A 20,718-nucleotide genomic window follows, 5' to 3' on the forward strand; every position below is an offset into this window, starting at 1 on the left:
CCCCCCCTCACACACACATACACACTAGTCACACTCGCACACACTAGTCAATGTACCACTAACACATATTATCCGGAGGAAAAGACTTTTTTGGACACCTTGATCAGAGTAGGAAGGTGGAACGCTTTTTGCCACAGCGGCGAACCCAGCCCAGTCGAGACAAGTCTGCCCCAGCTGGTGTTTTGACGCCACTATGAGGGTTCCTGGCCCTTCAGCCCCTGGCCCTGATGTTCCCACCCACCAAGTACCAGGACCAGTCGTACTCACTCGTCTTTTTAGCGGCCGTTGAGGAGTCGTCGACCTCTGGACGCAGAGGGTGCCCGATGTAACTCGGATGCTGCTTCCAATAGGAAGCTCTAGTGGTTGGCGGGCCTCGAGTTTCCAGGCTGGTGTCCCAGCTTACAACAAGCTGCCGAGTGGGCGTCGTGAGTTGTGCCTAACTTCCAGGGGCAGGGCGCCACCAGCGCCACTCGGCACGGCTCGGCACGTCCCGGCTCGGGTCCAGCTCCCGCAGCTTCCTGCCCTCGCGCCCGCCCTCCCTCCCCTCTCCCAGCGCAGCACCCCCAGTCTCTCATCTCGCGAGGGGGGGGGGGAGGGGAGTCTCGCCGCTGATCAATACCACATCGCCCTAGCCGTTTGCGTTCCCACCCTACCGTTCCTCTCTTTTACACTCACACAGCGGTCTCTTTCGCTCCCCCGTTTCTCCCCCCCCCCTCTCTCTCTATAGCCCTAGCCCTCTCTCCCTCTACACACACCACATCGCTTCCTCGTCGCTTCATCGCATTTCCTCATCGTCATTATATTTTCTCCTGAACCCTTTGACATTCGTTCCCTTTAAAGTACTGAAGCGTAGGTTGGGTGGGTTGTGTTTGGTATGGTATGTTAGGGGGTTGGGTATGGTGGTGGTGGGGGGGGGGCATAGGTAGGGGATGGGTGATTGCGCAGTTACTGTGTAGGGTGAGTTCCAGTTGTACTGTCCTTTCCCTTCATTGTTCGGGTAAACTTGGTAAAAAATTACTCCTGTGCCCGCAACGCCTTTTGGTTTTCCCCTCCGTTTGGTGTAGAGGGAAGTTCGCCACCTCGACATTTACATCTCTCGAACTACACGTCGATGCTATCGATTGACCTCCCCCCTCCCCTTCGTCGTCGTCGCCAGTCGTTTTGGCAAGATGGCGTCGAAATAATGTAAAGTTAAGTTTGGTTATACAGTGGTAAACAAACTATGACAGCTCGCTCATCGAGTCATGAGCGACTCTTGCACCCCCGAAGAGGGGGTCAAAGAAGAGAGCGAATATTTACTATTTCAAGATTTACCAACAGATGTCCTTTTGGCCATTTTCCGATATTGTGATACTCGCTCACTGCTGAGCCTTAGTCAGACTTGCAAACGCATCAACAGCATTATCAGTGAAGACTTCGTCTGGCTTGAACGAAGCAGAAAAGTCAATGTTTCCAATCAGGTTTCCGACGAAATTAAGAGCAGGTGAGAATCTTCTCAAGTACATTTTGACAAACATGTTGCAACTTGGTCTTCTGCATATGGCAGGGTCAGTCATTACTACATTAAACCCCTACTATCTCCTCTTCATTACTTTAGGAGACTTTACAAAGTTGCAACCTTTTCAGAAATTTGTAGATCAAAATGGTGTTACGTTATAATACATCAACCATACCATTAACTCTGTTTTATTTTTTCCTTTATGGTTTGCAATTTAGCCTGAAGCATCTATTTGACATTGATTAGCTGTCTTATAGATGTTGTCATCTGTTTTTAGACCATTTAGACATCTATATAGACACCCATTTAGACATCTACTTGGTCTGGAAAATAGACCTCAACTTCTATTAGGTGTCGAGTTGATGAAATGTTTCTGGATGGGAATATGGTCTACAAGTGTGTGAACTGTTCTATTTTAGAGCCCCTCTGCCCTCTGAATTAAATTCCCATTTGTTTGTTTTATTAACTTTTTCCTGTTTACAACAGATCATTTTCCATTTTACCCTGTAAAGAACGATGCCGCATATCTCAAAACTGGAACTCAGGACGATATCAAGAGACTATATACCTAAATAATAGAACTAAGTATGTAAAATCATTCTGAATCTATATTTAACACTCATTAGTTTGAACTGATCATTATTCGCCACACTTTATGCTAACATTTTTCTAAAATATTTTTAAAAAAATGAAACAGGTTTATGCCATGGCTCCAACTGGAAAGAGATATTCTGTGGTTTAGCAGAGGAAGGCAAATTTTAGCTTTAAAAAGAAGATTGAATGCCATTGGGTGTGTTCCCTCTCTGTCTTTTGTACCTCACCGAGAAGATGTCAGCCGATTTGTAGTTAAGAGTGGAATGGTTGTGAGTGGTGGAAGGTAATGTATCAACTAAAAATTTCAATAAATATTATGTCCAAGTTTTGAGAAGACTTCATTCCAGTTTATTTGTTTTCCAGAGATGGATCTCTATCGGCATGGAACTTACGACAGAACAAAAAATGTTCAGAGGAGAGGTATGCTCACAATTCAGACATAACTGATGTTGATTATGATGGCCATCAAGTCATAGTTACAGCTTCAAAGGACGAAACCATAAAGGTAATTCATGAACTAACACAAGTCCCCAACTTTATTGCTTTTCCTCGTCTAAACCAACACAAATTTTTGTCAGGTATGGAGCTTAGAAGATGACAAAATTAAGCCAAAAATGTCTGTTGCTACTGATGATAGAGTTTGGACAGTAGCTCTGCAGCCTGGTTCGAGTTCAATGCTCTGCTATGGTATGTCAGGGCATCATCACACAAAACCACCTCTGTGTTTGTACAACGTAGAAAGGTGAATTTTCCCCTACATTAAATAACTTGGGTGAACTATTATGTTCTAGTACTTAATCTTAAGTTTGTTCACATTTTTTCCCCTAGATGTCAAATGGCGTCTTTGAAGTATCCAGTAATCAAACGGGGTGCTGGAATTCTTGATGTTGTTTGGGAGGATCCTAATACCCTTGTTTCATGTGGTTATGATAGCATAGTTCGAATGTGGGATATCAGGTTTGTGTCTTTTGGCAAGTCTCTTCAGTAAATTGTGTTTTAGTAAAAGTTTGGACTGGATGTGACAGTATGGCACTATTTACAGAACTCTTTCATGCGTCCGATTCTGGTCCGATCCATTTGATGTTGTTCTATACTCTCTGGCGTCAGACTATAGCCACTCTCTACTCTGTGGCACAGCTCAGCATGGGCGTGTCCAGATGTGGGACAAAAGACACACCAGGTCTCTTCAAGTGAGTAAATATAAACTATGTATGGGAACTGAAAATACTTGATTTTTATTGATCTTAAAACTTGCCACTTGTGCTACTAGAAACATAAATGGATTTTATTTTTTTAATTTACAGATGTACTTTATGAACAGTGATCATAGTAGCCCTGTGTACAGTCTTCAATTTGACCCCACACATCTTTATGTGGCTTTAGATCAGTCTCTAAATATGATGGATTTCTCAGGATTTCGAAACAGAGCATGGCAAATTGCCAAGGACTATCGTCATTTTTATGTACATTCTCAAGTCTTGTGACCTCATGATTTTAACAGTTTCAGATATTGAACCGTTAATAGCCTATTAAATGTTCATTGTACAATGATATAGTAATTTATTATTATTTGCAAAAGAGTTGTGACCCTTATTTTAATTGTGATGCCATTCTCAGTGATCCAAAATTGTAGGTCCCTAAAAATCAATACCAATACCCTAGCCTGGATTTTGTTTTTTATAAAGTAACTCTATTTATTATCTGTGATCTGTAGCAAAAGAGAGCTGCCAAAATCTCTACTTAAAGGGGCTGATTCTTTTGCAAACTGCCTGTCTTGGTTACTGTAATAATTTTAAAGACAGTATACTCTGGATCATGTTATTCAGGATATATCTTGTTATTGTTGTGTTAATGATTGTTTTGTACATCACAGAGAGTATAGTGGTCTCAAGGGTGTAGCCTGTAACCACCTCAATAATTGTAACTACAGAATATGCATGTAGTACCACATCTAATTAGTTGTTTGTTGATTCATTCCACCTCTGGTGCATGTACTGAATGAATAATAGAAATATTATTTTAAAGTTAGGACGTTTTTTCTTTCAAATATAGAAAGACGATCCCAGTTCCCTCATGAGGTGAGTAAAAAGAATGTATGGATTTGGTATATATTGATTCGTATAATTAATCCCTATGTACAGATAAAATCACACCGTCTTGGAATGGGTAGAAATGGACCCAGTAAATACAAAACGCTCACTTTAAGCCAATTGACTGTTTTTGGTTGTCAGTGAGTCAATCTCTTAGAAAGGGACTCACTTTTTTGACAGTCCTAAACAGGCAATTGACTTAAAGTGAGTGTTTTGTGTTTATTAGGGATACTCTTTATAAAACTTATACTGTTAATCAAAATATAATAATTTACAAAGTCTATACTAGGTATTTAAAATTTAAGAGTCGTACAGAAATTATGGTCCAGCCCAACATCATAACATGAAAAACTATCAAACTCTTAATACTGCAATGCACAATCCATCTCAAAGCTTGTGCAAATGAGCTGAAAAACATCTTAAGTACTGTAAACCAGCCATTTGTTGTTTCTTTCCAAAAACTCAATAGTAGTCAGGGACTGGTGCACAACAAATCTTCACAAAATCTTCATACTTCACTACTCCATTTGTTGACACATTGGCTTCCCTAAAGATTTGATCCACTATAAAGAAAAAATATTAAATTTTAGATGTAGCAGGTCACTAAAATCTATAACAAATTTCAGATGAGATCAGAGGGGCATACCTTCTCGGCTGCTTAAACACTCTCCCCAACGTAAAAGCATGTGCCGAAGCTGGCGAGCTGGAATGTAACCCTTCCTGTGAGGGTCAGCTGCTCGAAAGGCTTCAACAATCTCTCTTGGTAAATCTTCCGCTTTGCGATGTTCATGCATGACTTCTAAGAATTCAGGAAAAGTCATTTTCCCCCCTTTTTCTTTCATGTACCTCTTAAGTTCTCCAATTGTTGGACTCATACCCAGAGATCGCATAACAACTGTTAGCTCATCCAGGGTTCGTATTTGCTCACTTCTGGCGAAAAGATAGAAGCATTCTCTGAATTCTAGAAGGTAAAAAATTAAATTTCGTTAGAGAACTTATCAAAACTCAGGATAATCTCATTATATAGCAGGTGAAAGTTCAACTAGCACTTTGGCTGGCAGTGACCCAGATTAATGTTACTTGCCATCAATTTCACGTTCAGGAAAATAGCGGGCCTGTGAAATAAAACCACAATTACTTTACAGTAAGCTAATAATAATAATAATCGTCAAAATAAAAGGAATAGATCATCATGGAAAATATGGAAAGTCCATTATTGTTGTCAACAAGTGTTGATAAAGTACAGTTATTGCACTTGAAGCTGTATGGGGTGCAAGTAAGTATAAAAGAATCAACATCATCTTGGCAATACCATTGTTAGTGATGAGAGATGAGCCCCCTTCCCAAACTCCTTGAAACATACAAGAAGCAAAGGGAATAAGTTTTGTGAGGTGACGTTTCAGTATACCGTCAGGTTGTCAGGTTAGTATAACAAACAGACGACGGGGGCGAACTGAAACATAAACAAACGCAATATTAGACCGAAAGAAACTACGATAAAAAATAATTTGAACTAATGTCATGAACTGGTGATTTAGGAGATAGTTTAAACGTACCTGAACAGCAGAAAAAGGTGTTCATTCGTGAGTAACTTGACTTTTTTCGGTTGCTCCTTTCTGAAAAGAAATGTTGTGTGGAAGCAGAAGAGTGGTGGGGGGAAGGGGGCAATATCAATATCAATGAATTGAGCAATGGCGAATTAACTTTACCTCACAGTATGATCCAACCTTAAAATATCTTACGAAATGTATGTTCATCTGATTTTTGTGATTGAATGAATTATGTGTACCTTATTTAGATTTCCTTCTATCTTGATAATCTCAGGACACATGTTATTCTTGGGCGTGGAGTTATTTGCAACGTTGTCATTGCATCCTATTCTCCTCTTAGTTTAAATGATCAGTGGGGTTACTGCAGACCAAAACCCTCACGATACCACCGGCTCAAACACCTCAATTTTGATTTATTTTTGCAGATTTTATCGAAGGGTTGTTGATTTCTAACCATGGCCAGCTCTCGTCTAATTTGCCTCTTGAGACCTGCCTCCTATTCTGATGTATTAGTCATGCAATCAGTCGGAACTTGGAACAAGAGAATGATCAGCAGTGGTAACAAAATAATTGTTTAATTTTGAATTGAGCAATACTATTTTATAAATTCGCGTCAAGTAATTTTCTTCTTTCTTCCTCAGCCGCTGTGTGTTGGCCCCATAACTCCAGCAGGAGAAATTGTGTCACTGGCTTTCGAGGTGGCAACTTGCCCATCAGTCCGTTTTTATCAAAGAATCATAGATTGGGTGCAATAAGCCAGTTTTACAGATACAATGCTATCAACCCAAAGGAATATAAATCATCTGATCTGAAATCCGTGTCGTCTCAATCAGATTTACCCAAATCTGGGTCTCCTAAACTGGATTCACCTCAATCAAAGCCTGCAGAAGAAGCTGATGAATTAGAACAATTTCAAAAATTATCTTTGTATCAAAGATTGAAGGCCATGTACAGGGACTATTGGTATGTCTTAGTCCCTGTACATGTGTCAACCTCAATAGTTTTCTACGGTTGCTTTTATTATGCTGCTTCCAGGTAAGGAATAAGATGAACTAATTATTATCAGTATCTGTGTTCTGATCATGTTTTAATTGTGATTAAAATGTCTCTTTTGTATTATCTTTTTTTTTTTTGTCGCAGTGGCATCGATATCATTGCAATCTTAGAATCACTTCATTTCAGCGAAAGTGTAATCAGCATCTTGAGAGATTCCAGTGCTGGATATTTTGCAGTTGCCTACGCTTTGTATAAGATTTTCACCCCTGTCCGTTATACTGTCACACTAGGTAAAATGCTACGTCTGGGTTTTAGAACAATTACTCTTTTTTAAATTATCTTTCTTTGTTAACCAGATTTTTTTTTCCTCTTGTGCACTGTGCAGGTGGAACAACATGGGCAATCAGATTTTTGAAAGGAAGAGGTTTAATCAAACCTAGGCGACCACTTAAAGAAGCTAAAGAAAAAATGCAGGAAAAATTGTCAGCTATGAAGATGAAGAGAGAGAAAGAAAAGGAGCGATAGACTTTGTAATAGCAAAGGTAGAGTTATTGGTCAAGCCTATTGTAGAGCTTTGTCAGATCTACCCATCAAGTTGGACAATAAAAATGCAAAATCTCTAATCAGTATGGTGTTGGAATAATGAAAGCACATGTGCTAACCAGATTATGTATCTGATCTGATTTTGTAGTGCAGAAGAGAAGGCTAATTTTGTGCATGGTTAACATTTTGAAAATTTGTACTTACTACAGATTCAGATTAGTGGTTTATGTGTAGCAGAATGTGTAAGGACAATTAACTGTGATACTAATGTTGAAAGATAAATTGTACTTTAGCCACCTGTTAAACCATTTTCTGTTGGCAACTATAATTATGTTAGTCCCCATTTCCCACCATTCAATCCATCTGTTAATCCACTAGTGGATGAATTTTTCTATTTTGTTGTTTTCTTTGTTTTCTTGTTTTTATTAATTCTTTGAGAAACCCTTTGATTAGGAATGGTGTTACAATTTTACAATCAATCATCAATTATCATTTTTTTTAAATGATGGGGGTCTGAGGCATACTTCAACTAAAGTGCAATAAATTGGTAATTTCAAGAACATTCAACATTTCTTTTTAATCAATATTTTTTAAATTTAGAATCACAGCTTTCCTCTGAGAGTCTTCCAGAAAAGCCGCAAAGCTAATTTATTATCTCGTAGTTGTAAATTTGGATGAAATACATCAAAATCCACAAGTCTTAGTCTTTCCAGGTAGCACTTGAGAGGAACGACAGGTAAAAATTGTCTAAACAGTCGATTTGGAACTTGCTCTACTAATGACATTGCCTGAAAATTAATTTTCAGTTTTTAAAGTAAGTTGACTGTGAAACACCTCAACATTAAATCTACAACATAAAAAGAAACTCACCTTGTCTATGTGTGAATTTGCTCTACAAGCAACATCAAAAACAGCATCTCGAATCGGTTTGTCACATCCTCCCCTGATAATATTTTCTTGTGAAACCCTATGCTTCAGCAAAATATCCTGAGGAATTATTACTACCTTTCTCTGTGCATAGTATGGTACGGATCTGATAAGGTTAGTCAAACCCTGAGCCTTTCCAAGGTGGCTAAATGCATGATCTGCATTGACATTTTCAATACCTGTGCGCAAAACAACTGAGTTAGTTAAATGCCAGACTTCGAGTGAGGCATGAGGCATTGGCTTACATTATAGAAGTAAATCATGTACATAATATATTATTTTCAAGTTTCTCATTAGGGAAATCAAGTGTAGAGTTAACTCACCACAAGAGGTCAAAAGAAGATAAAATATGGGAGAGCATGTTTGATCACCATATTTTTCCATGTGATCTAGACTCTTGAACGTACTAGCTGACAACTTCTCAGTGCGTGCCGACACAAGTTGACGTAAATTTCGTTTAGTTATCACATTTTTTTCAAGGACCTGTCAGAAAGAATAACATGTTCAATGTTTTTTATCTAAATTTAAAGATTCACTTAATGGAGTCGACTTTGTCTTACCCTGTGAATTTCTTGAGCAACAGGATGGTGGGGTGGATTATCTTTGAAAATCTTTTCGATTGCCTCCTCCCAGAATTTCAAGCGCATAAGTCCTATGGTAGCCTGGCTAACTTGCCCTTCTATATTAGCAACTTCTATGTTGAAAGCTCGGATTGCAAATGCACACTCTTGATCTCTTCTACGCAGAAATACAGAACACAAATAGTTCTCAAAATCATGTTTTCTGCAACAAATTGGAACAATGTGTTTTTCACTTAAACATTGCAAAGACAAGATCAGATCTTGATTTAAGGTTTAAAATTATTAAACCAATTAAAAATTCAATGTGACATTTGAACAAAACAGTTTCCTCACTTCACAAGGTCGATGCAGTATTTTTGAGGATTAACTTGAGTAGATTTAAGTCTAACAAAGTGTCTAGATGTCATACGAAGTATTGTAAATATTTTCATTGATACCTGCTTTATTACAAATCCTACAAATCAAATATTTATGCACCAGTAGTGCTATGGGGTACATGTAACCATAAAAGCGATAAAGGCTTCTGCTATGTTTTCATCTGCGTTTAGCCGCCTGAACTGCGAATAAAGAAAACAAAAGTCGTTATTCACACTAACCACTGGTTGTTGATGATGAAAGTGGATTTAAGACCTTTCGGCCGCGTGTTGACTTGGTTAGTTTTCTACTCGGAGTTTGTGACTTTCCTCTCAGAATAATGGGAAAAACCAAGAGACAACGGAAAAACAAAAAGTTTAGGTATAATGTTAATCGAAAAAGGTTGGGAAAAACCAGAACAAATACAGGAACTGCAGCCGTTGGTGTGTAAGTACCGATCTAGAAGGTTATAACATTCTGTACATGCTGTTTTCAAATTTTAAAATGGTATGTACTTTTTATAATCCTGTCTTTCTTTTAATTTTTTCAGTCCAATTGTGAAGAAAGCTTGGGATGAACACAAATCAATTAAGGAAAATCTCACCAGCATGGGATTATCATATGATCCTAATTCTACTCTCAAAATACCAACCCCCAAGGTATTATCAACTCTCACATTTAATTATTCTTCTGTATGTAGTTAGAAGTTCAAACTAATCATCTTTTATTATCAAGAAATAAAATTGTTTTTGCGTACTTTTTCAATGTAGGAGCTTTTGGAGCCGTTTTTAACCGAAGGGAAGAAGGAAAACACACCTGAAATGGCTTTGTCTGTACCGATAAAGGCCCATGTAGCTGAAGAATTAGAAGTGGAAGCAAAAGCACCGAGGGTTAAAAAATTTGAGTTACCTAAGGGTCAAGTAATGTATCTCTCATACCTAATTGACAAATATGGAGATGATTTCAAGGTGAGTTAAAGAAATCTGTTTAAATTACCTCACATTCTGGTATGTTGAATACTCTATATTATTATCATTTATGCTTGTATTATTTTTCCTTTTTTACAGGCCATGTCCAAGGACAGCAAAAACATCTATCAAGAGACTTGGAAACAAATCCGAAACAAAATTAGAACATTTCAAAACATTCCTTCCCAGTGGGAAGCGTACATGGCTGGTCGTTCCGATGCTCAGAAGACATGATGTGCTTTCCAGTCTTTCTCAATTTGACAATTTTTCAAAAATTAACTCTTGTGTACTGACAAAACTATCCATCCAGAGAATGTGCTCTTTCCATAGTAGTGATGATCTTCAGATCTTCAGATCATCAATATTTCACTTGTCTTCTAAACTCTCATCTGAAAAGAGTACTCTTTTATGATTGTCCTAGTGGTTGACTTGCGCAGTCCAGTGTGTGTGTGAGAGAGAGAGGGGGGGCTTTAAGATAAATACACGAATGTTATGTTTTAATATTTTTTTATTTTTCTTACTGCGAAGTTTAATTGTATGGTTATGTAAAGAATGAAGAGTCAAAGAATCCACATCAATTAAGAATTACATAGTAATGAGATCAAAGCAATTGATTTTTATTTATTTTTTGAAATGTTTGATATAGCAAATAGAGTTGCAAAAATATTAAATTATGACGATAAACTGCTTGAGATCATTGCTTAAATCAGCTGTGGCTCATATTTCAACATGTTAATCTGTAAGTTATAAGCCATGATGTGAAATTTGCAACCTTTCAAATTTAAGGCAAGCAACAAGCAAGTTTTCCTGTGTGTGAAGACTGCTCCTAAATGTCTTCAGGATTATTGTAATTAATGATTAGGAAGAAAGTTTCCTAAATATGAAGAATGTAAATAAATAGGTAAGAATCTAATAATTATAATTAAAAAAAGAATTCTATTTTCTATTCCACCATGTCCTTGATGGCAAACCTAATCCTGTCCAGGTAAAAATGTGGAGTTTTTGAACTTTTATCAAATGCCATTGGCACACAGGTAGTTAGATGATTACTGCAAATAGTGCTCAGATCTAAAGTTTTAAAAAGTTCCAAAGCCTCCACAGCCCCAGGCAGATCCTGTGAGAAGAATAGTAAATTGCATTTTGTACAAATGTAAGAAAAACATATTTACTGCCTTAAAACTGATAATCTTACCTGTTTGTTAGCTACTACTATTAAGGGTATGCCATTCAGTCTTTCATCAGCAAGAATATTCTTTAATTCACTACTTGCCAGCTGAAAGCGCTTTTTGTCTGTTGAATCAACAACAAACATCACTAGGTTTGTGTCTTGGACAAAATGTGTCCATGACTTACGGTACTTCTCACCGCCCCCAACTATTGCAAAATCAGAAAAAGAATAGTTAGAACTTATATGAAGCGTAACAATTTTTAATGCCCGTCAGAAAAATTACATTTTACCTTCCCAAATACTATATGCCCTTTTCCCTATTTCTGCCATAGATAGTTTGGAGCCTTGTGTTGGCATGTCCTCTTCCACTGGTAAATTGAGTAACTGAGAGATGAGTGCGCTTTTACCAGCTCGGTCAAGGCCGATGACTAATACACGAACGACTTGAATCCGATCTTCAATCTGAGAATAAAACGACGATGGTTTAAATAGAATTTTGTAAAAACTCGGCAAAATGGTGGCACTAAGCACCACTGTGTATACGTCAACATACTCGCGAAGCATCTTCAAATCCTTCGTCAATGCTCTGACTGTATTGCTTCCAGAACTTATACGCTGAGTAGGCACAAATAGACAGCGCTACAACACCTGAGCCCAAAATCACGATGCGTTTCGTACTGGAAGGCAAATATTGGGATTCCCACATTTTGCAAGTGACAGATTATCTTCTGCTTGTCTTCTGCTTGTTAGCAAGTTGTTTGCTCGTTGTGCATTTGTTTTGAATCACTTCGGCTTTTCAAGTGTGTAGTAGTTTTGTATGTATGAAAAATTTAAGCAGCGGTAATCATTATTCACCGTTCTTTATAATATTTTTACCGTTTGATTTCAATTTATGTGCGTGTTTTATAAAAGGAGAGAATTAAAGGATTAGATGACATGGATAAAATGATTGGAACAAGACGCTGGTAATCCGCTATTCAATCATAACTTGTTTTGAAATGTGTAAATTTTTCTTTCTTTTATCAAATGGCTATAAAAGAAAAGGCACTCGGCTCGGCACTTTCCTTTCCGCCGCTGCTTCTGCTAGTGTTTTGAACGTTTTAAATTTAGCTAATCGCTTGAAAAATCTCAGCCCGTTCCATTGAAGATTCTGCCTCGACTGAGCTGCTTCAAAGTAAGCTAACAATTTGCTGTCAGCTTCTAGATTTTGAAATCTGTTTCATTTATGACCATCTTAGCTTACTTTCTATGTGTTTATTTTGGTTAGGAAGATCTTGATCATTCAAAGTTAAACGACTAGTTTTGAGTGAAAGTTTGGAAATGCAATTGTTAGGACTCATTGCATTTTAAATTGTATTTGGTATTATCTGGGAAATTACCATTAGTTTTAATTCAATTAACAGAAACTTTATTTTTTGTGTTTTTTTTACAACTCTGACATTGGTAAGCTAGGCTGATACAATAATTTTCTTATAGTAAGAGTAGTAGAGATCAAGTAACTTTTCAATCAAATCATAGTCTGGAACATCTGAACTAATATACTTCACATCATGTCCTTCAGCAGAAAATATCAGTTCTTTCTACCTCTTACATACTCCTACGATTTTTCTCTATTCAATAATCAACTAACGTTAGACCAAAACCAATTATGATACAATGTAACCAAAGCAAGTTATGTTTTCTGTCTTGTTACTTGTTGCTGAAATGTGTTAAACATTTTCAATCCACTGATTTTTAAACATTTTTTTTTGTTTTTTGTTTTTTAAACAAGACAAGAGCAGTTTTAACGAACAAGCTGACAAAATAAGCATCTAGAGCATGATGGTGAAAATTTCTCCGGTCTTGGGGAATGTTAATATTTGCTTACATCACAGTAAAGAAAGCTTCCACTATACTTATTTGAAGAGCAACACCAGAAAAATCATGTTTTAGAATCTAGATTCTTGCAATTAATGACTTGAAAACCGATTTGTAGGCTAGATAGATTAGCGTTCCTCCCAGTTCCAGCCATACTGTGAGGAACACCAATTGTTTTATCATCACCTCAGGGAAATAGTAAATATTGCAGCGAAGTGATATGTCAAAAGTTAAAAGTGTCTATAATTTTCACATTTGTTGTGTTGAACATAACTCCGCAAATTAAACATAAAGGACAGCATATGCCAAGACTTGTCTGCTGAAGTTCCTTTGAAAAGAAGGAAAAGAAGGCACTATTGGATTTTGATCTACAGATAGATGTGGTAAGAATAATTAGAATTTCATTTCAAATTTTCTATTGTTTTATGCCTTTTGCCTTCCATTTTATATATAAATACATATCTCAAGATTACCACTCTTCTCTGTGTTTATGGAAATATGACAACCTTATGTAGTAAAGATGTTTAACAAGAACACTACTTCTCAAAACCCATCAAGCTAATGTGGGCTGCATTCAGTACAAAATCAAAGTAAATCTCCAATTGACTCTTTCATGATGATTAATGTATTAGAATTATTATTTATTTGTTTTTTCCATACGATTTATCTTGCATTGTGGTGGATCGATCAACGCAACACATAGCTGTACCATTCAATCGCATTCATCAGAGTGGGTAGGTGTTGTACTCCTCACATAGAGCCTGTTCAGCTGACGAGCAGCAACATTCACCTTAAGCTTGGGGCACATCCTAAACTACGTTAGCGGCGCAGCCCGCTCCTCTTGCCGCCCCAGGCGTAGAACTCGGGGCCCCTCCTGTTCTTCCTGAGGTGCTTGGTGCCGTAGTCCCGCGCCCTCTTGGCTCGCGGCAGTGGCTTGAGGCTCGCGGCGTCGACGGGCTGCTCCTTGCTCAGGTCCGAGTGCGGCGCTGCCAGGGGCGCTGCCAGGGGCGCGGCCAGGGGCTTGGGGTCGGCGGGGCCGGCAGGGGCAGACCTCTTCTTGCCGCCCCAGGGGTTGAACTGCACGCGCTTGTCGGAGGGTCGCGCCGACCAGACGGCAGGCCGCGGCCGGTGGCCCAGCATGCCCCACAGGCTGTGTAGGCTCGGGACCAGGATGGCCGCCCGCTTGCCTCCCCAGCTGTTGAAGGCCCTCTTCTCCAAGGGCGCGTCCCCCTGTGCGTACTCGGCCACCTCGTCGGCCCGCTTCCCGCCCCAGCTGTTGAAGGAGGCGGACCGCTTCTCATCGCCCCGGTCGCCTTCACTCCGCTTATCTCCTCGGCCGTTGGTCGGGGCCGGCGCCCGCTTGCCGTCGCCATGCTGGCCGTCGTTTCGTTTGCCTCCCCAGCTGTTGAAGGAAGCCGCCCTCTTAGCTTCGGGGTCGTTCAACTCGTCGCTTCTTTTACCTCCCCAGCTGTTAAATGCCGAGTCCCGCTTACCTCCCCAGCTGTTGAATGCCGAGTCCCGCTTACCACCCCAGCTGTTGAATGCCGAGTCCCGCTTACCCCCCCAACTGTTGAATGCCGAGTCACGCTTACCTCCCCAGCTGTTAAATGCTGATGCTCGCTTACCTCCCCAGCTGTTAAATGCCGCGTTTCTTTTACCTCCCCAACTGTTAAATGCCGCGTTTCGTTTACCACCCCAGCTGTTGAAAGATGATGGCCGTTTACCTCCCCAGCTGTTGAATGCTGCGTCCCTTTTCCCACCCCAGCTATTAAAAGCAGCGTCTCTTTTTCCACCCCAACTGTTAAATGCAGCGTCCCTTTTCCCACCCCAGCTGTTAAATGCAGCGTCTCGTTTCCCACCCCAGCTATTGAAGGAAGCTTCCCGTTTTCTTCTCTTGCCTCCCCAGCTGTTGAAGGCGGGTGCCCTCTTACCGCTCCAAACAGTTGGTATCCACTTTCCACCCCATAACCGATAAACCAGGGAGCCTCCCCGTTTCCCACCCCAACTATTGAATGAAGCCCTCTTTCCCGCCCAGCTGTTAAATGCTGGCGCCCGTTTCCCTCCCCAACTATTGAACGACTCCCTCTTCCCCGCCCAGCTGTTAAAAGCTGGAGCTCGTTTGCCTCCCCAGCTGTTGAATGAGGCTCGTTTACCTCCCCAGCTGTTGAATGAAGGCGCTCTTTTGCCTCCCCAGCTGGCGAACGCTCTCTTGTCTGCCTCGACGCTGACTTGTTCGGCGCTCTCGTCGTGCTCGTCTGTCGAGTCCAGGTGGACCTCCTTGTCCAGGGCGTCCTCTTCGTCCTCCGCTGAGGTTGGCGCCGAGGCCGGCAGCCCGTCGCATGGAGGTCCTTCCGTGTCGATGAGGCGGCACAGTTTGGCGAGGCTCCTCATGAGCGGGCCCTCCTCCGCGTTGCCCTCGGACGCGACTTCGACGCCGGCCTCGTAGGGTGGATCCACGAAGGTGTCTTGGACGATGTCCGAGGCAATGTCCGAGGTCATGTCCGAGGCCATGTCCGAAGCTCCCACGCACACCAAGGCCAGTAGCAGCACGAGGCTGTACATCCTGAAACAGTCGGGGGCGAGATTGCTTTAGAGTACGCACCACTGTATGAACAACAACCACTGGCAATGATCCTCAGTCAATCCTCCCCTGAGGCACCCAAAACAGGCGTGTTCTTGGTATTATTACGATTACATTTCACGTGATTTTTCGTGTACTTGGTTAAGGACAATGCTCTTGTTGCAAAACAATTCACTGGTAACCGTGTCAATGAACGTATGTCCAAAAAAATCCACTTTTTTATTTAAAGGTATTTTGTCACGAAAACTATATATTCTAAAAATAGACCGAAATTCAATCGACTCGATTTTTTTGGACATACGTTCGTTGACACAATTACCAGTGAATTTCGTCCTCCCAATACTCTCAAAACCAGCGTATTGTCCTGGAGTAAATCAAGTACACGACAAATCAAGCACTCGCCTTTCTAGGCGTGCGCCGGCCGCTGTAGCGGTACCCCGTGTCGGCTCCACCCCTGCGTCGTGGGGTGTGTCCGCCTGCCGGCAGACCGGCCACCGGCCCGGCGCCACACGGCTAGGGCTGTGCGATATCTCGATATTTCGATATCGATACGATATCATGTTAATATCGAGGGCTTCGATATGCTCCCGATATCGACATATCGTTATCGAGGCTCGATAATATCGAGGATATCGAGGCATAACGTGGGTATTGTAGCATATTTTAAGCACGATATACCTCGATATCGTGTTGTATCGTGCCATCGACAGGCTTCGATACCCACGATATGCCTCGATACCTCGATAATATCGAGCCTCGATGTATCGAGGCGATGTTCGATACCTGCCTAATATCGTATCGCGATATCAAAATCTGTATATCGCACAGCCCTACACACGGCCGTCAGGTGAAACTGGCGAAACGTATCGAATGTAATGAAAATTATGCCGTTTTTGGCCGGCGGAGCCTCCCCCACGCTCGGCCTCGCGCCACCCTATCAGCCTTGGCGCCAGCTCCATCATCACCACCCTGCGGGGAATGCTACAGACAGAGTGGATGTTAAGTCCCGGACCGGATGGACTCTCAACGCCACGAGTCACGAAAAAATAATACCGCGGGATTTCAGTCGTTTCTTTAACACGGTAAAAAAAGATTCGCTGAGTCAGCTAGTATATTGACTGGTATCTGGACAGACAAGCACATAAACTTCTGTAACCACTATATTTTCTACTCTAATCAATCATTGGCTGTGCCAGTCAAAGATAAGTTGTATGAAGTAATGATTTGCCTGCATCAGTAAGGTAGACCTCGACTGATTTAGGTAAGGGATAAGCTCTTACAGCTAATTTTTGACTGGCACAGCCAATGATTAATTATAGTAGACAATATAGTGGTTACAGAAGTTTATGTGTTTGTCTGTCCAGATACCAGTCAATATATTAGCTGACTCAGCGAATCTTTTTTTTTTCGTGAAAAAGGATGTCGCGCAGAGTGATCGCTGTGTCCCGTCTGGGCAAATGCGTCTACTAGCCCGCCATGCAGACGTGCGGGCGGGTTGTCTAGTCGCACGGGGCTTTAAGGGATCGTCCAGAAATAACGCCCGTTATCCGCCGTTGTGCCAAGTATAGCTCTTTGGGCGCCTGATAGGTAGGCAACATCTTGTCTGCAGTGCATGCGTGCGGAGCGGGTTGGCCTAACCCGAATCTCGCAGGCGTCGAGTCCCCCGTTATCAACTCAATGAATCCGAGAAAAACGGACACGGACGTGCTTTCTTGATGATCCATTGGCTGCAGACGATAGGAAATCCCGTCCGCATCCGGGATCCACCGGGTCCCAGGGATCACCCTGTTTTTGGTTTGCGCACCATGTGCAGAAGCCTGGCCACGGGCCGAGCCCGAGCCACCCAGCCGTTTATTGAGAGTGTACCGAGTGTACGACTTGTTGCTTCTTTTCTGTATACGATGATGCGTCCCGAAGAGGTCCTCACCAAAGTTTATTGAATGAGGATGGGACAAAGCCATCTCTCAAAGAGCACCCCCCCCCCCCTATTCCAAACATTCTCCTCTTCCGCCTCTCGATCTCCGCTCGTCTTATGGTACACGTCATTCACAACTCAGATACCTTTGACTGCACCCCTTCCATTCCTTCTATATTTGCTTTACTTCCACAATTGTTTTAGCATTGTAACCAATTCCTGCCATCGCCGACCCCTCCGTGCCCGAATGTTTCCTGCACATTCCTGCTGGTTTTAAACTGGAAATATTTCGAAAAAAAAATATGAGAGGGAATGAGAGCGTACCGTGATTCCGAGGAACGCAGTGCGCCGCAGCGCGTGCTGACCTCGGCGTGACCGGCGCTGACCCACCCCGGGTGTTGGCCGTGTTCGGCCGAGTCTCCCCCTCTGTCGGTCTTTTGTCCGCGTATGTCGCTATTAGATTGTGCCGCTGTGTCGGAATTGTGTTACCTGGTACCCTCTCAGTGCCGTGGATTCTTTTGCCGGGATGACCCCTCCGCTCTCTCCCCTCCCTCCACTCTAAGTCGACCTCCGAAGCCGTGGGTGCCTGCAGGTGAAGACTTTTTCTGTCATATGCCGGAGCACAACGTTATACAGGGTGTGTGTTCTACGCCAGATTTTTTCTGGTTATATTTGTACGCCATGCAGGCTGTCCTGTGTTCATTCGGTTGCCACCCAATTATATCACTCATGGGGGGATAATGATATCCCTCTTTACTCATTCAATGGGCGATCATATGACTCTAAGAGGGATCTTTGCCGAGATGCACTCTACTTCAGAGAAGTTTTTGGAATATGGCTGCTGCAGTAGGCCTATACGTGACTCTCTCGCTTACCGTGCTCAGGAGGAGTGGTTTTTTTATGAACTTTCACTCGATTCATATATCATGAGAAAATTTGGAATTTGTCTACAACCACAGAGTCAGATCTGATATCCTTACTCTGATACGACGATCCATGTAGCACCTACGTTCCTGCGTTCGTTTCGGTCGCAGCACTGTTAGTATTTCACCGTGCCAAATAACAAATCGCCGAGGACCGCAAACATGACAAACGAGAGCAAGTGTGTCGGAGAGGGGGGGGGGGAGGGGCGGCTCATGATGTACGACACGCTGATGCTCCAGCCCGGTGGTAGTTGACAAAAAGCGCGAGCGTAGTCGCAGCAAACTATGGTTTCTGTTATTTTATTTTTTTAAATACTCAATTGTTTTCCCCGTGTAGTTTAACACTTTTGTCACAATATTTGTAAAGTAACATACCCGACCCCGACAGTGTCGGTTGAGGCCGAGCCCCGATTGGTGGAAGCACGTGCCGGCCAAATTGGTGGCGCGTTTCCGTCGCGGCGCTCTGCGTCACGCTGCGACGGGGCTTATTCGTGCGCCTCACCGCTTCAACTTCAAAAAAAGGGTTATAACGACTGCTTGTTGATAGCGAACTGGAGCCACCCGTAACTCGCGCTGTGCGCCTCCATGCCGGGGAATAAAATCACGAATGAAGTATGGAGCCGACACTATGGTGGTGTGTTTCGACGAAACTGCTCGTCAGGTACTCAACCTCCCCGCCCAAAAATAAATACACGTGAAACTTGAAGTGCATTCAATTTTTTAGCAGATGATACTTCCAGTATCACTGCTTGTACAACACCTACTTTAATATATATGAAGCTGAGATAAGGCTAAGATGTCAAACAAGAAAATATGAGGCCCCAAGGGGAGGGAGGGGGTCCGTGGCCCCAAAAAAGTGGTTCATGGGCCCCCACCTGTTGCATTAATTACCTGTAATTACATGTAATTACCTGTAATTACATGTAATTACCTGTAATTACCTGTAATTACCTAACGACGTAATTATGATTAGACACTGTTTACAACTGTATATAAGGGGCCCCAAGGGAAGGGGGCGTCCGTGGCCCCTCAAAAGTGGTTCATGGGCCCCAACCTGTTGCATTAATTACCTGTAATTACCTGTAATTACCTGTACGACGTAATTATAATTACAATTAGACGACATTATTATGATTAACTATTTACGTCTATATAGAAGGGGCCCCAAGGAGGGGGAGGGGGTCCGTGGCCCCAAAAAAGTGGTTCATGGGCCCCCACCTGTTGCATTAATTACCTGTAATTACCTGTAATTACCTGTACGAAGTAATTATAATTATAATTAGACGACATTATTATGATTAACTATTTACGTCTATATAGAAGGGGCCCCAAGGAGGGAGAGGGGGTCCGTGGCCCCAAAAAAGTAGTTCATGGGCCCCTACCTGTTGCATTAATTACCTGTAATTACGTTACGTCTTACGTTACGTCTTACGTTACGTCTTACGTTACGTCTTACGTTACGTCTTACGTTACGTCTTACGTTACGTTATTTACCTGTAATAGGGCCTGATTTCTAATATTTTCAGCAATTAGGCATATGTGTGATGAAAAAGAGGGCCTTTGGGGGATGGAAAATGAGTAGTCAAGAAAAAGTTGTTCTTGTATGTGTTATAAAGCACTACCCACGATTTTGAGTCCATGAAGTCGATTGAATTAAGCTTTGTCTCCTTTTAGCAGACCGCTTTTGGCTTTATTATGTCGTTCCCCTGACCACTGTGTTCTCCTACGCTCTGTCACTATGGGCAAGGCCTACTATATTCCCCAATTTAAAGCACACTGACTGAAAATTAAACCTGTATCATCTGCTTCCACGTTAGCGCAAGCTTAGGTTTTTTTTTAAATCGCACAGTCGACGATAAATACAATCTCGTTGGTGTTGGTGTGATTGCGCCTTGGGCCCAACCCTCCGCTGTGTGGTGAGGGCTCGCGCCGAGCCCGCGCCCGCGCGCCGTGCGAGACCTCAACGGCAGCGGTCGGTCCCCCCGTCTTGTGCCCGCCGGTCCTGTTTCTAATCTCGGCCGGGCGGGAGTTTTCTTGTGCAGTGGTAATTGATTTAGCCCGGGAGCCTGTGGAGCCTGTGGAGCCGCACACAGAGCTCGCTCTAAGCTCGGCCGGCCGACCGTGCGCAGCCCGCGGCTAGCTCCGGCGCCAGCTCCCTCCCTCCCTCCCTCCC

At 42.2% G+C, this 20,718-nt stretch overlaps 8 protein-coding genes across 15 annotated transcripts in view; 4 read left to right on the forward strand and 4 right to left on the reverse strand.

Annotated features, from left to right (window-relative positions):
• Nucleotides 1-1,136: 1,136 nt before the first annotated feature.
• On the forward strand, nt 1,137-4,120 carry LOC113218305 (F-box/WD repeat-containing protein 4). Its single transcript, XM_026438601.2, has 8 exons — nt 1,137-1,483; nt 1,985-2,083; nt 2,196-2,375; nt 2,456-2,597; nt 2,671-2,834; nt 2,921-3,049; nt 3,135-3,282; nt 3,397-4,120. Exons 1-8 carry the CDS (start codon nt 1,245-1,247, stop codon nt 3,574-3,576), a joined length of 1,281 nt encoding a protein of 426 aa, XP_026294386.1. The 5' UTR covers nt 1,137-1,244; the 3' UTR covers nt 3,577-4,120.
• A 66-nt stretch (nt 4,121-4,186) lies between these two features.
• Nucleotides 4,187-5,886, reverse strand: LOC113218315 (calmodulin-like protein 4). Its single transcript, XM_026438612.2, has 5 exons — nt 5,739-5,886; nt 5,495-5,635; nt 5,267-5,297; nt 4,829-5,143; nt 4,187-4,745 (listed from the first exon to the last, which is right to left on the reverse strand). Exons 2-5 carry the CDS (start codon nt 5,495-5,497, stop codon nt 4,645-4,647), a joined length of 450 nt encoding a protein of 149 aa, XP_026294397.1. The 5' UTR covers nt 5,498-5,635; nt 5,739-5,886; the 3' UTR covers nt 4,187-4,644.
• Nucleotides 5,838-7,833, forward strand: LOC113218311 (protein FAM210A). The gene is made up of 5 exons (XM_026438607.2): nt 5,838-5,929; nt 6,158-6,290; nt 6,374-6,767; nt 6,873-7,018; nt 7,114-7,833. Exons 2-5 carry the CDS (start codon nt 6,188-6,190, stop codon nt 7,251-7,253), a joined length of 783 nt encoding a protein of 260 aa, XP_026294392.1. The 5' UTR covers nt 5,838-5,929; nt 6,158-6,187; the 3' UTR covers nt 7,254-7,833.
• LOC113218309 (NADH dehydrogenase (ubiquinone) complex I, assembly factor 6) lies at nt 7,823-9,324 on the reverse strand. The gene is made up of 5 exons (XM_026438606.2): nt 9,113-9,324; nt 8,759-8,981; nt 8,522-8,681; nt 8,142-8,377; nt 7,823-8,059 (listed from the first exon to the last, which is right to left on the reverse strand). Exons 1-5 carry the CDS (start codon nt 9,208-9,210, stop codon nt 7,874-7,876), a joined length of 903 nt encoding a protein of 300 aa, XP_026294391.1. The 5' UTR covers nt 9,211-9,324; the 3' UTR covers nt 7,823-7,873.
• Nucleotides 9,325-9,377: 53 nt separating this feature from the next.
• Nucleotides 9,378-11,047, forward strand: LOC113218313 (nucleolar protein 16). Its single transcript, XM_026438609.2, has 4 exons — nt 9,378-9,580; nt 9,684-9,792; nt 9,904-10,101; nt 10,201-11,047. Exons 1-4 carry the CDS (start codon nt 9,474-9,476, stop codon nt 10,333-10,335), a joined length of 549 nt encoding a protein of 182 aa, XP_026294394.1. The 5' UTR covers nt 9,378-9,473; the 3' UTR covers nt 10,336-11,047.
• On the reverse strand, nt 10,592-12,051 carry LOC113218312 (ADP-ribosylation factor-like protein 3). Its single transcript, XM_026438608.2, has 4 exons — nt 11,823-12,051; nt 11,560-11,731; nt 11,294-11,475; nt 10,592-11,215 (listed from the first exon to the last, which is right to left on the reverse strand). The coding sequence occupies exons 1-4, from the start codon at nt 11,973-11,975 to the stop codon at nt 11,045-11,047; spliced, it is 678 nt and encodes a 225-aa protein (XP_026294393.1). The 5' UTR covers nt 11,976-12,051; the 3' UTR covers nt 10,592-11,044.
• Nucleotides 12,052-12,143: 92 nt separating this feature from the next.
• The window catches only part of LOC113218308 (oocyte zinc finger protein XlCOF6), a 38,645-nt gene continuing 30,070 nt past the window's right edge, over nt 12,144-20,718 (forward strand). For 2 of the 5 annotated variants that reach the window (XM_026438603.2, XM_052264533.1), the window contains exon 1: nt 12,147-12,443. The gene's annotated coding sequence lies outside the window, so the exon portion shown is untranslated. Of the gene's footprint in view, nt 12,444-20,718 lie in introns of all 5 variants that reach the window. The other 3 variants (XM_052264544.1, XM_026438604.2, XM_052264531.1) reach the window with 2 other exon arrangements.
• Nucleotides 12,655-20,718, reverse strand: part of LOC113218302 (uncharacterized) — a 22,711-nt gene continuing 14,647 nt past the window's right edge. For 2 of the 4 annotated variants that reach the window (XM_026438597.2, XM_026438596.2), the window contains one exon: nt 12,655-15,689. In XM_026438597.2, the coding sequence (XP_026294382.1) occupies nt 13,946-15,688 (1,743 nt within the window). In that variant the 5' untranslated portion in view covers nt 15,689 and the 3' untranslated portion in view covers nt 12,655-13,945. The remainder of the gene's footprint in view (nt 15,690-20,718) is intronic. The other 2 variants (XM_052264507.1, XM_052264495.1) reach the window with 2 other exon arrangements.

This window comes from Frankliniella occidentalis, unplaced genomic scaffold, assembly GCF_000697945.3.
Source record: "Frankliniella occidentalis isolate FOCC.00 unplaced genomic scaffold, Focc_3.1 Scaffold2, whole genome shotgun sequence".
In the NCBI taxonomy this organism is placed as follows: domain Eukaryota; kingdom Metazoa; phylum Arthropoda; class Insecta; order Thysanoptera; family Thripidae; genus Frankliniella; species Frankliniella occidentalis.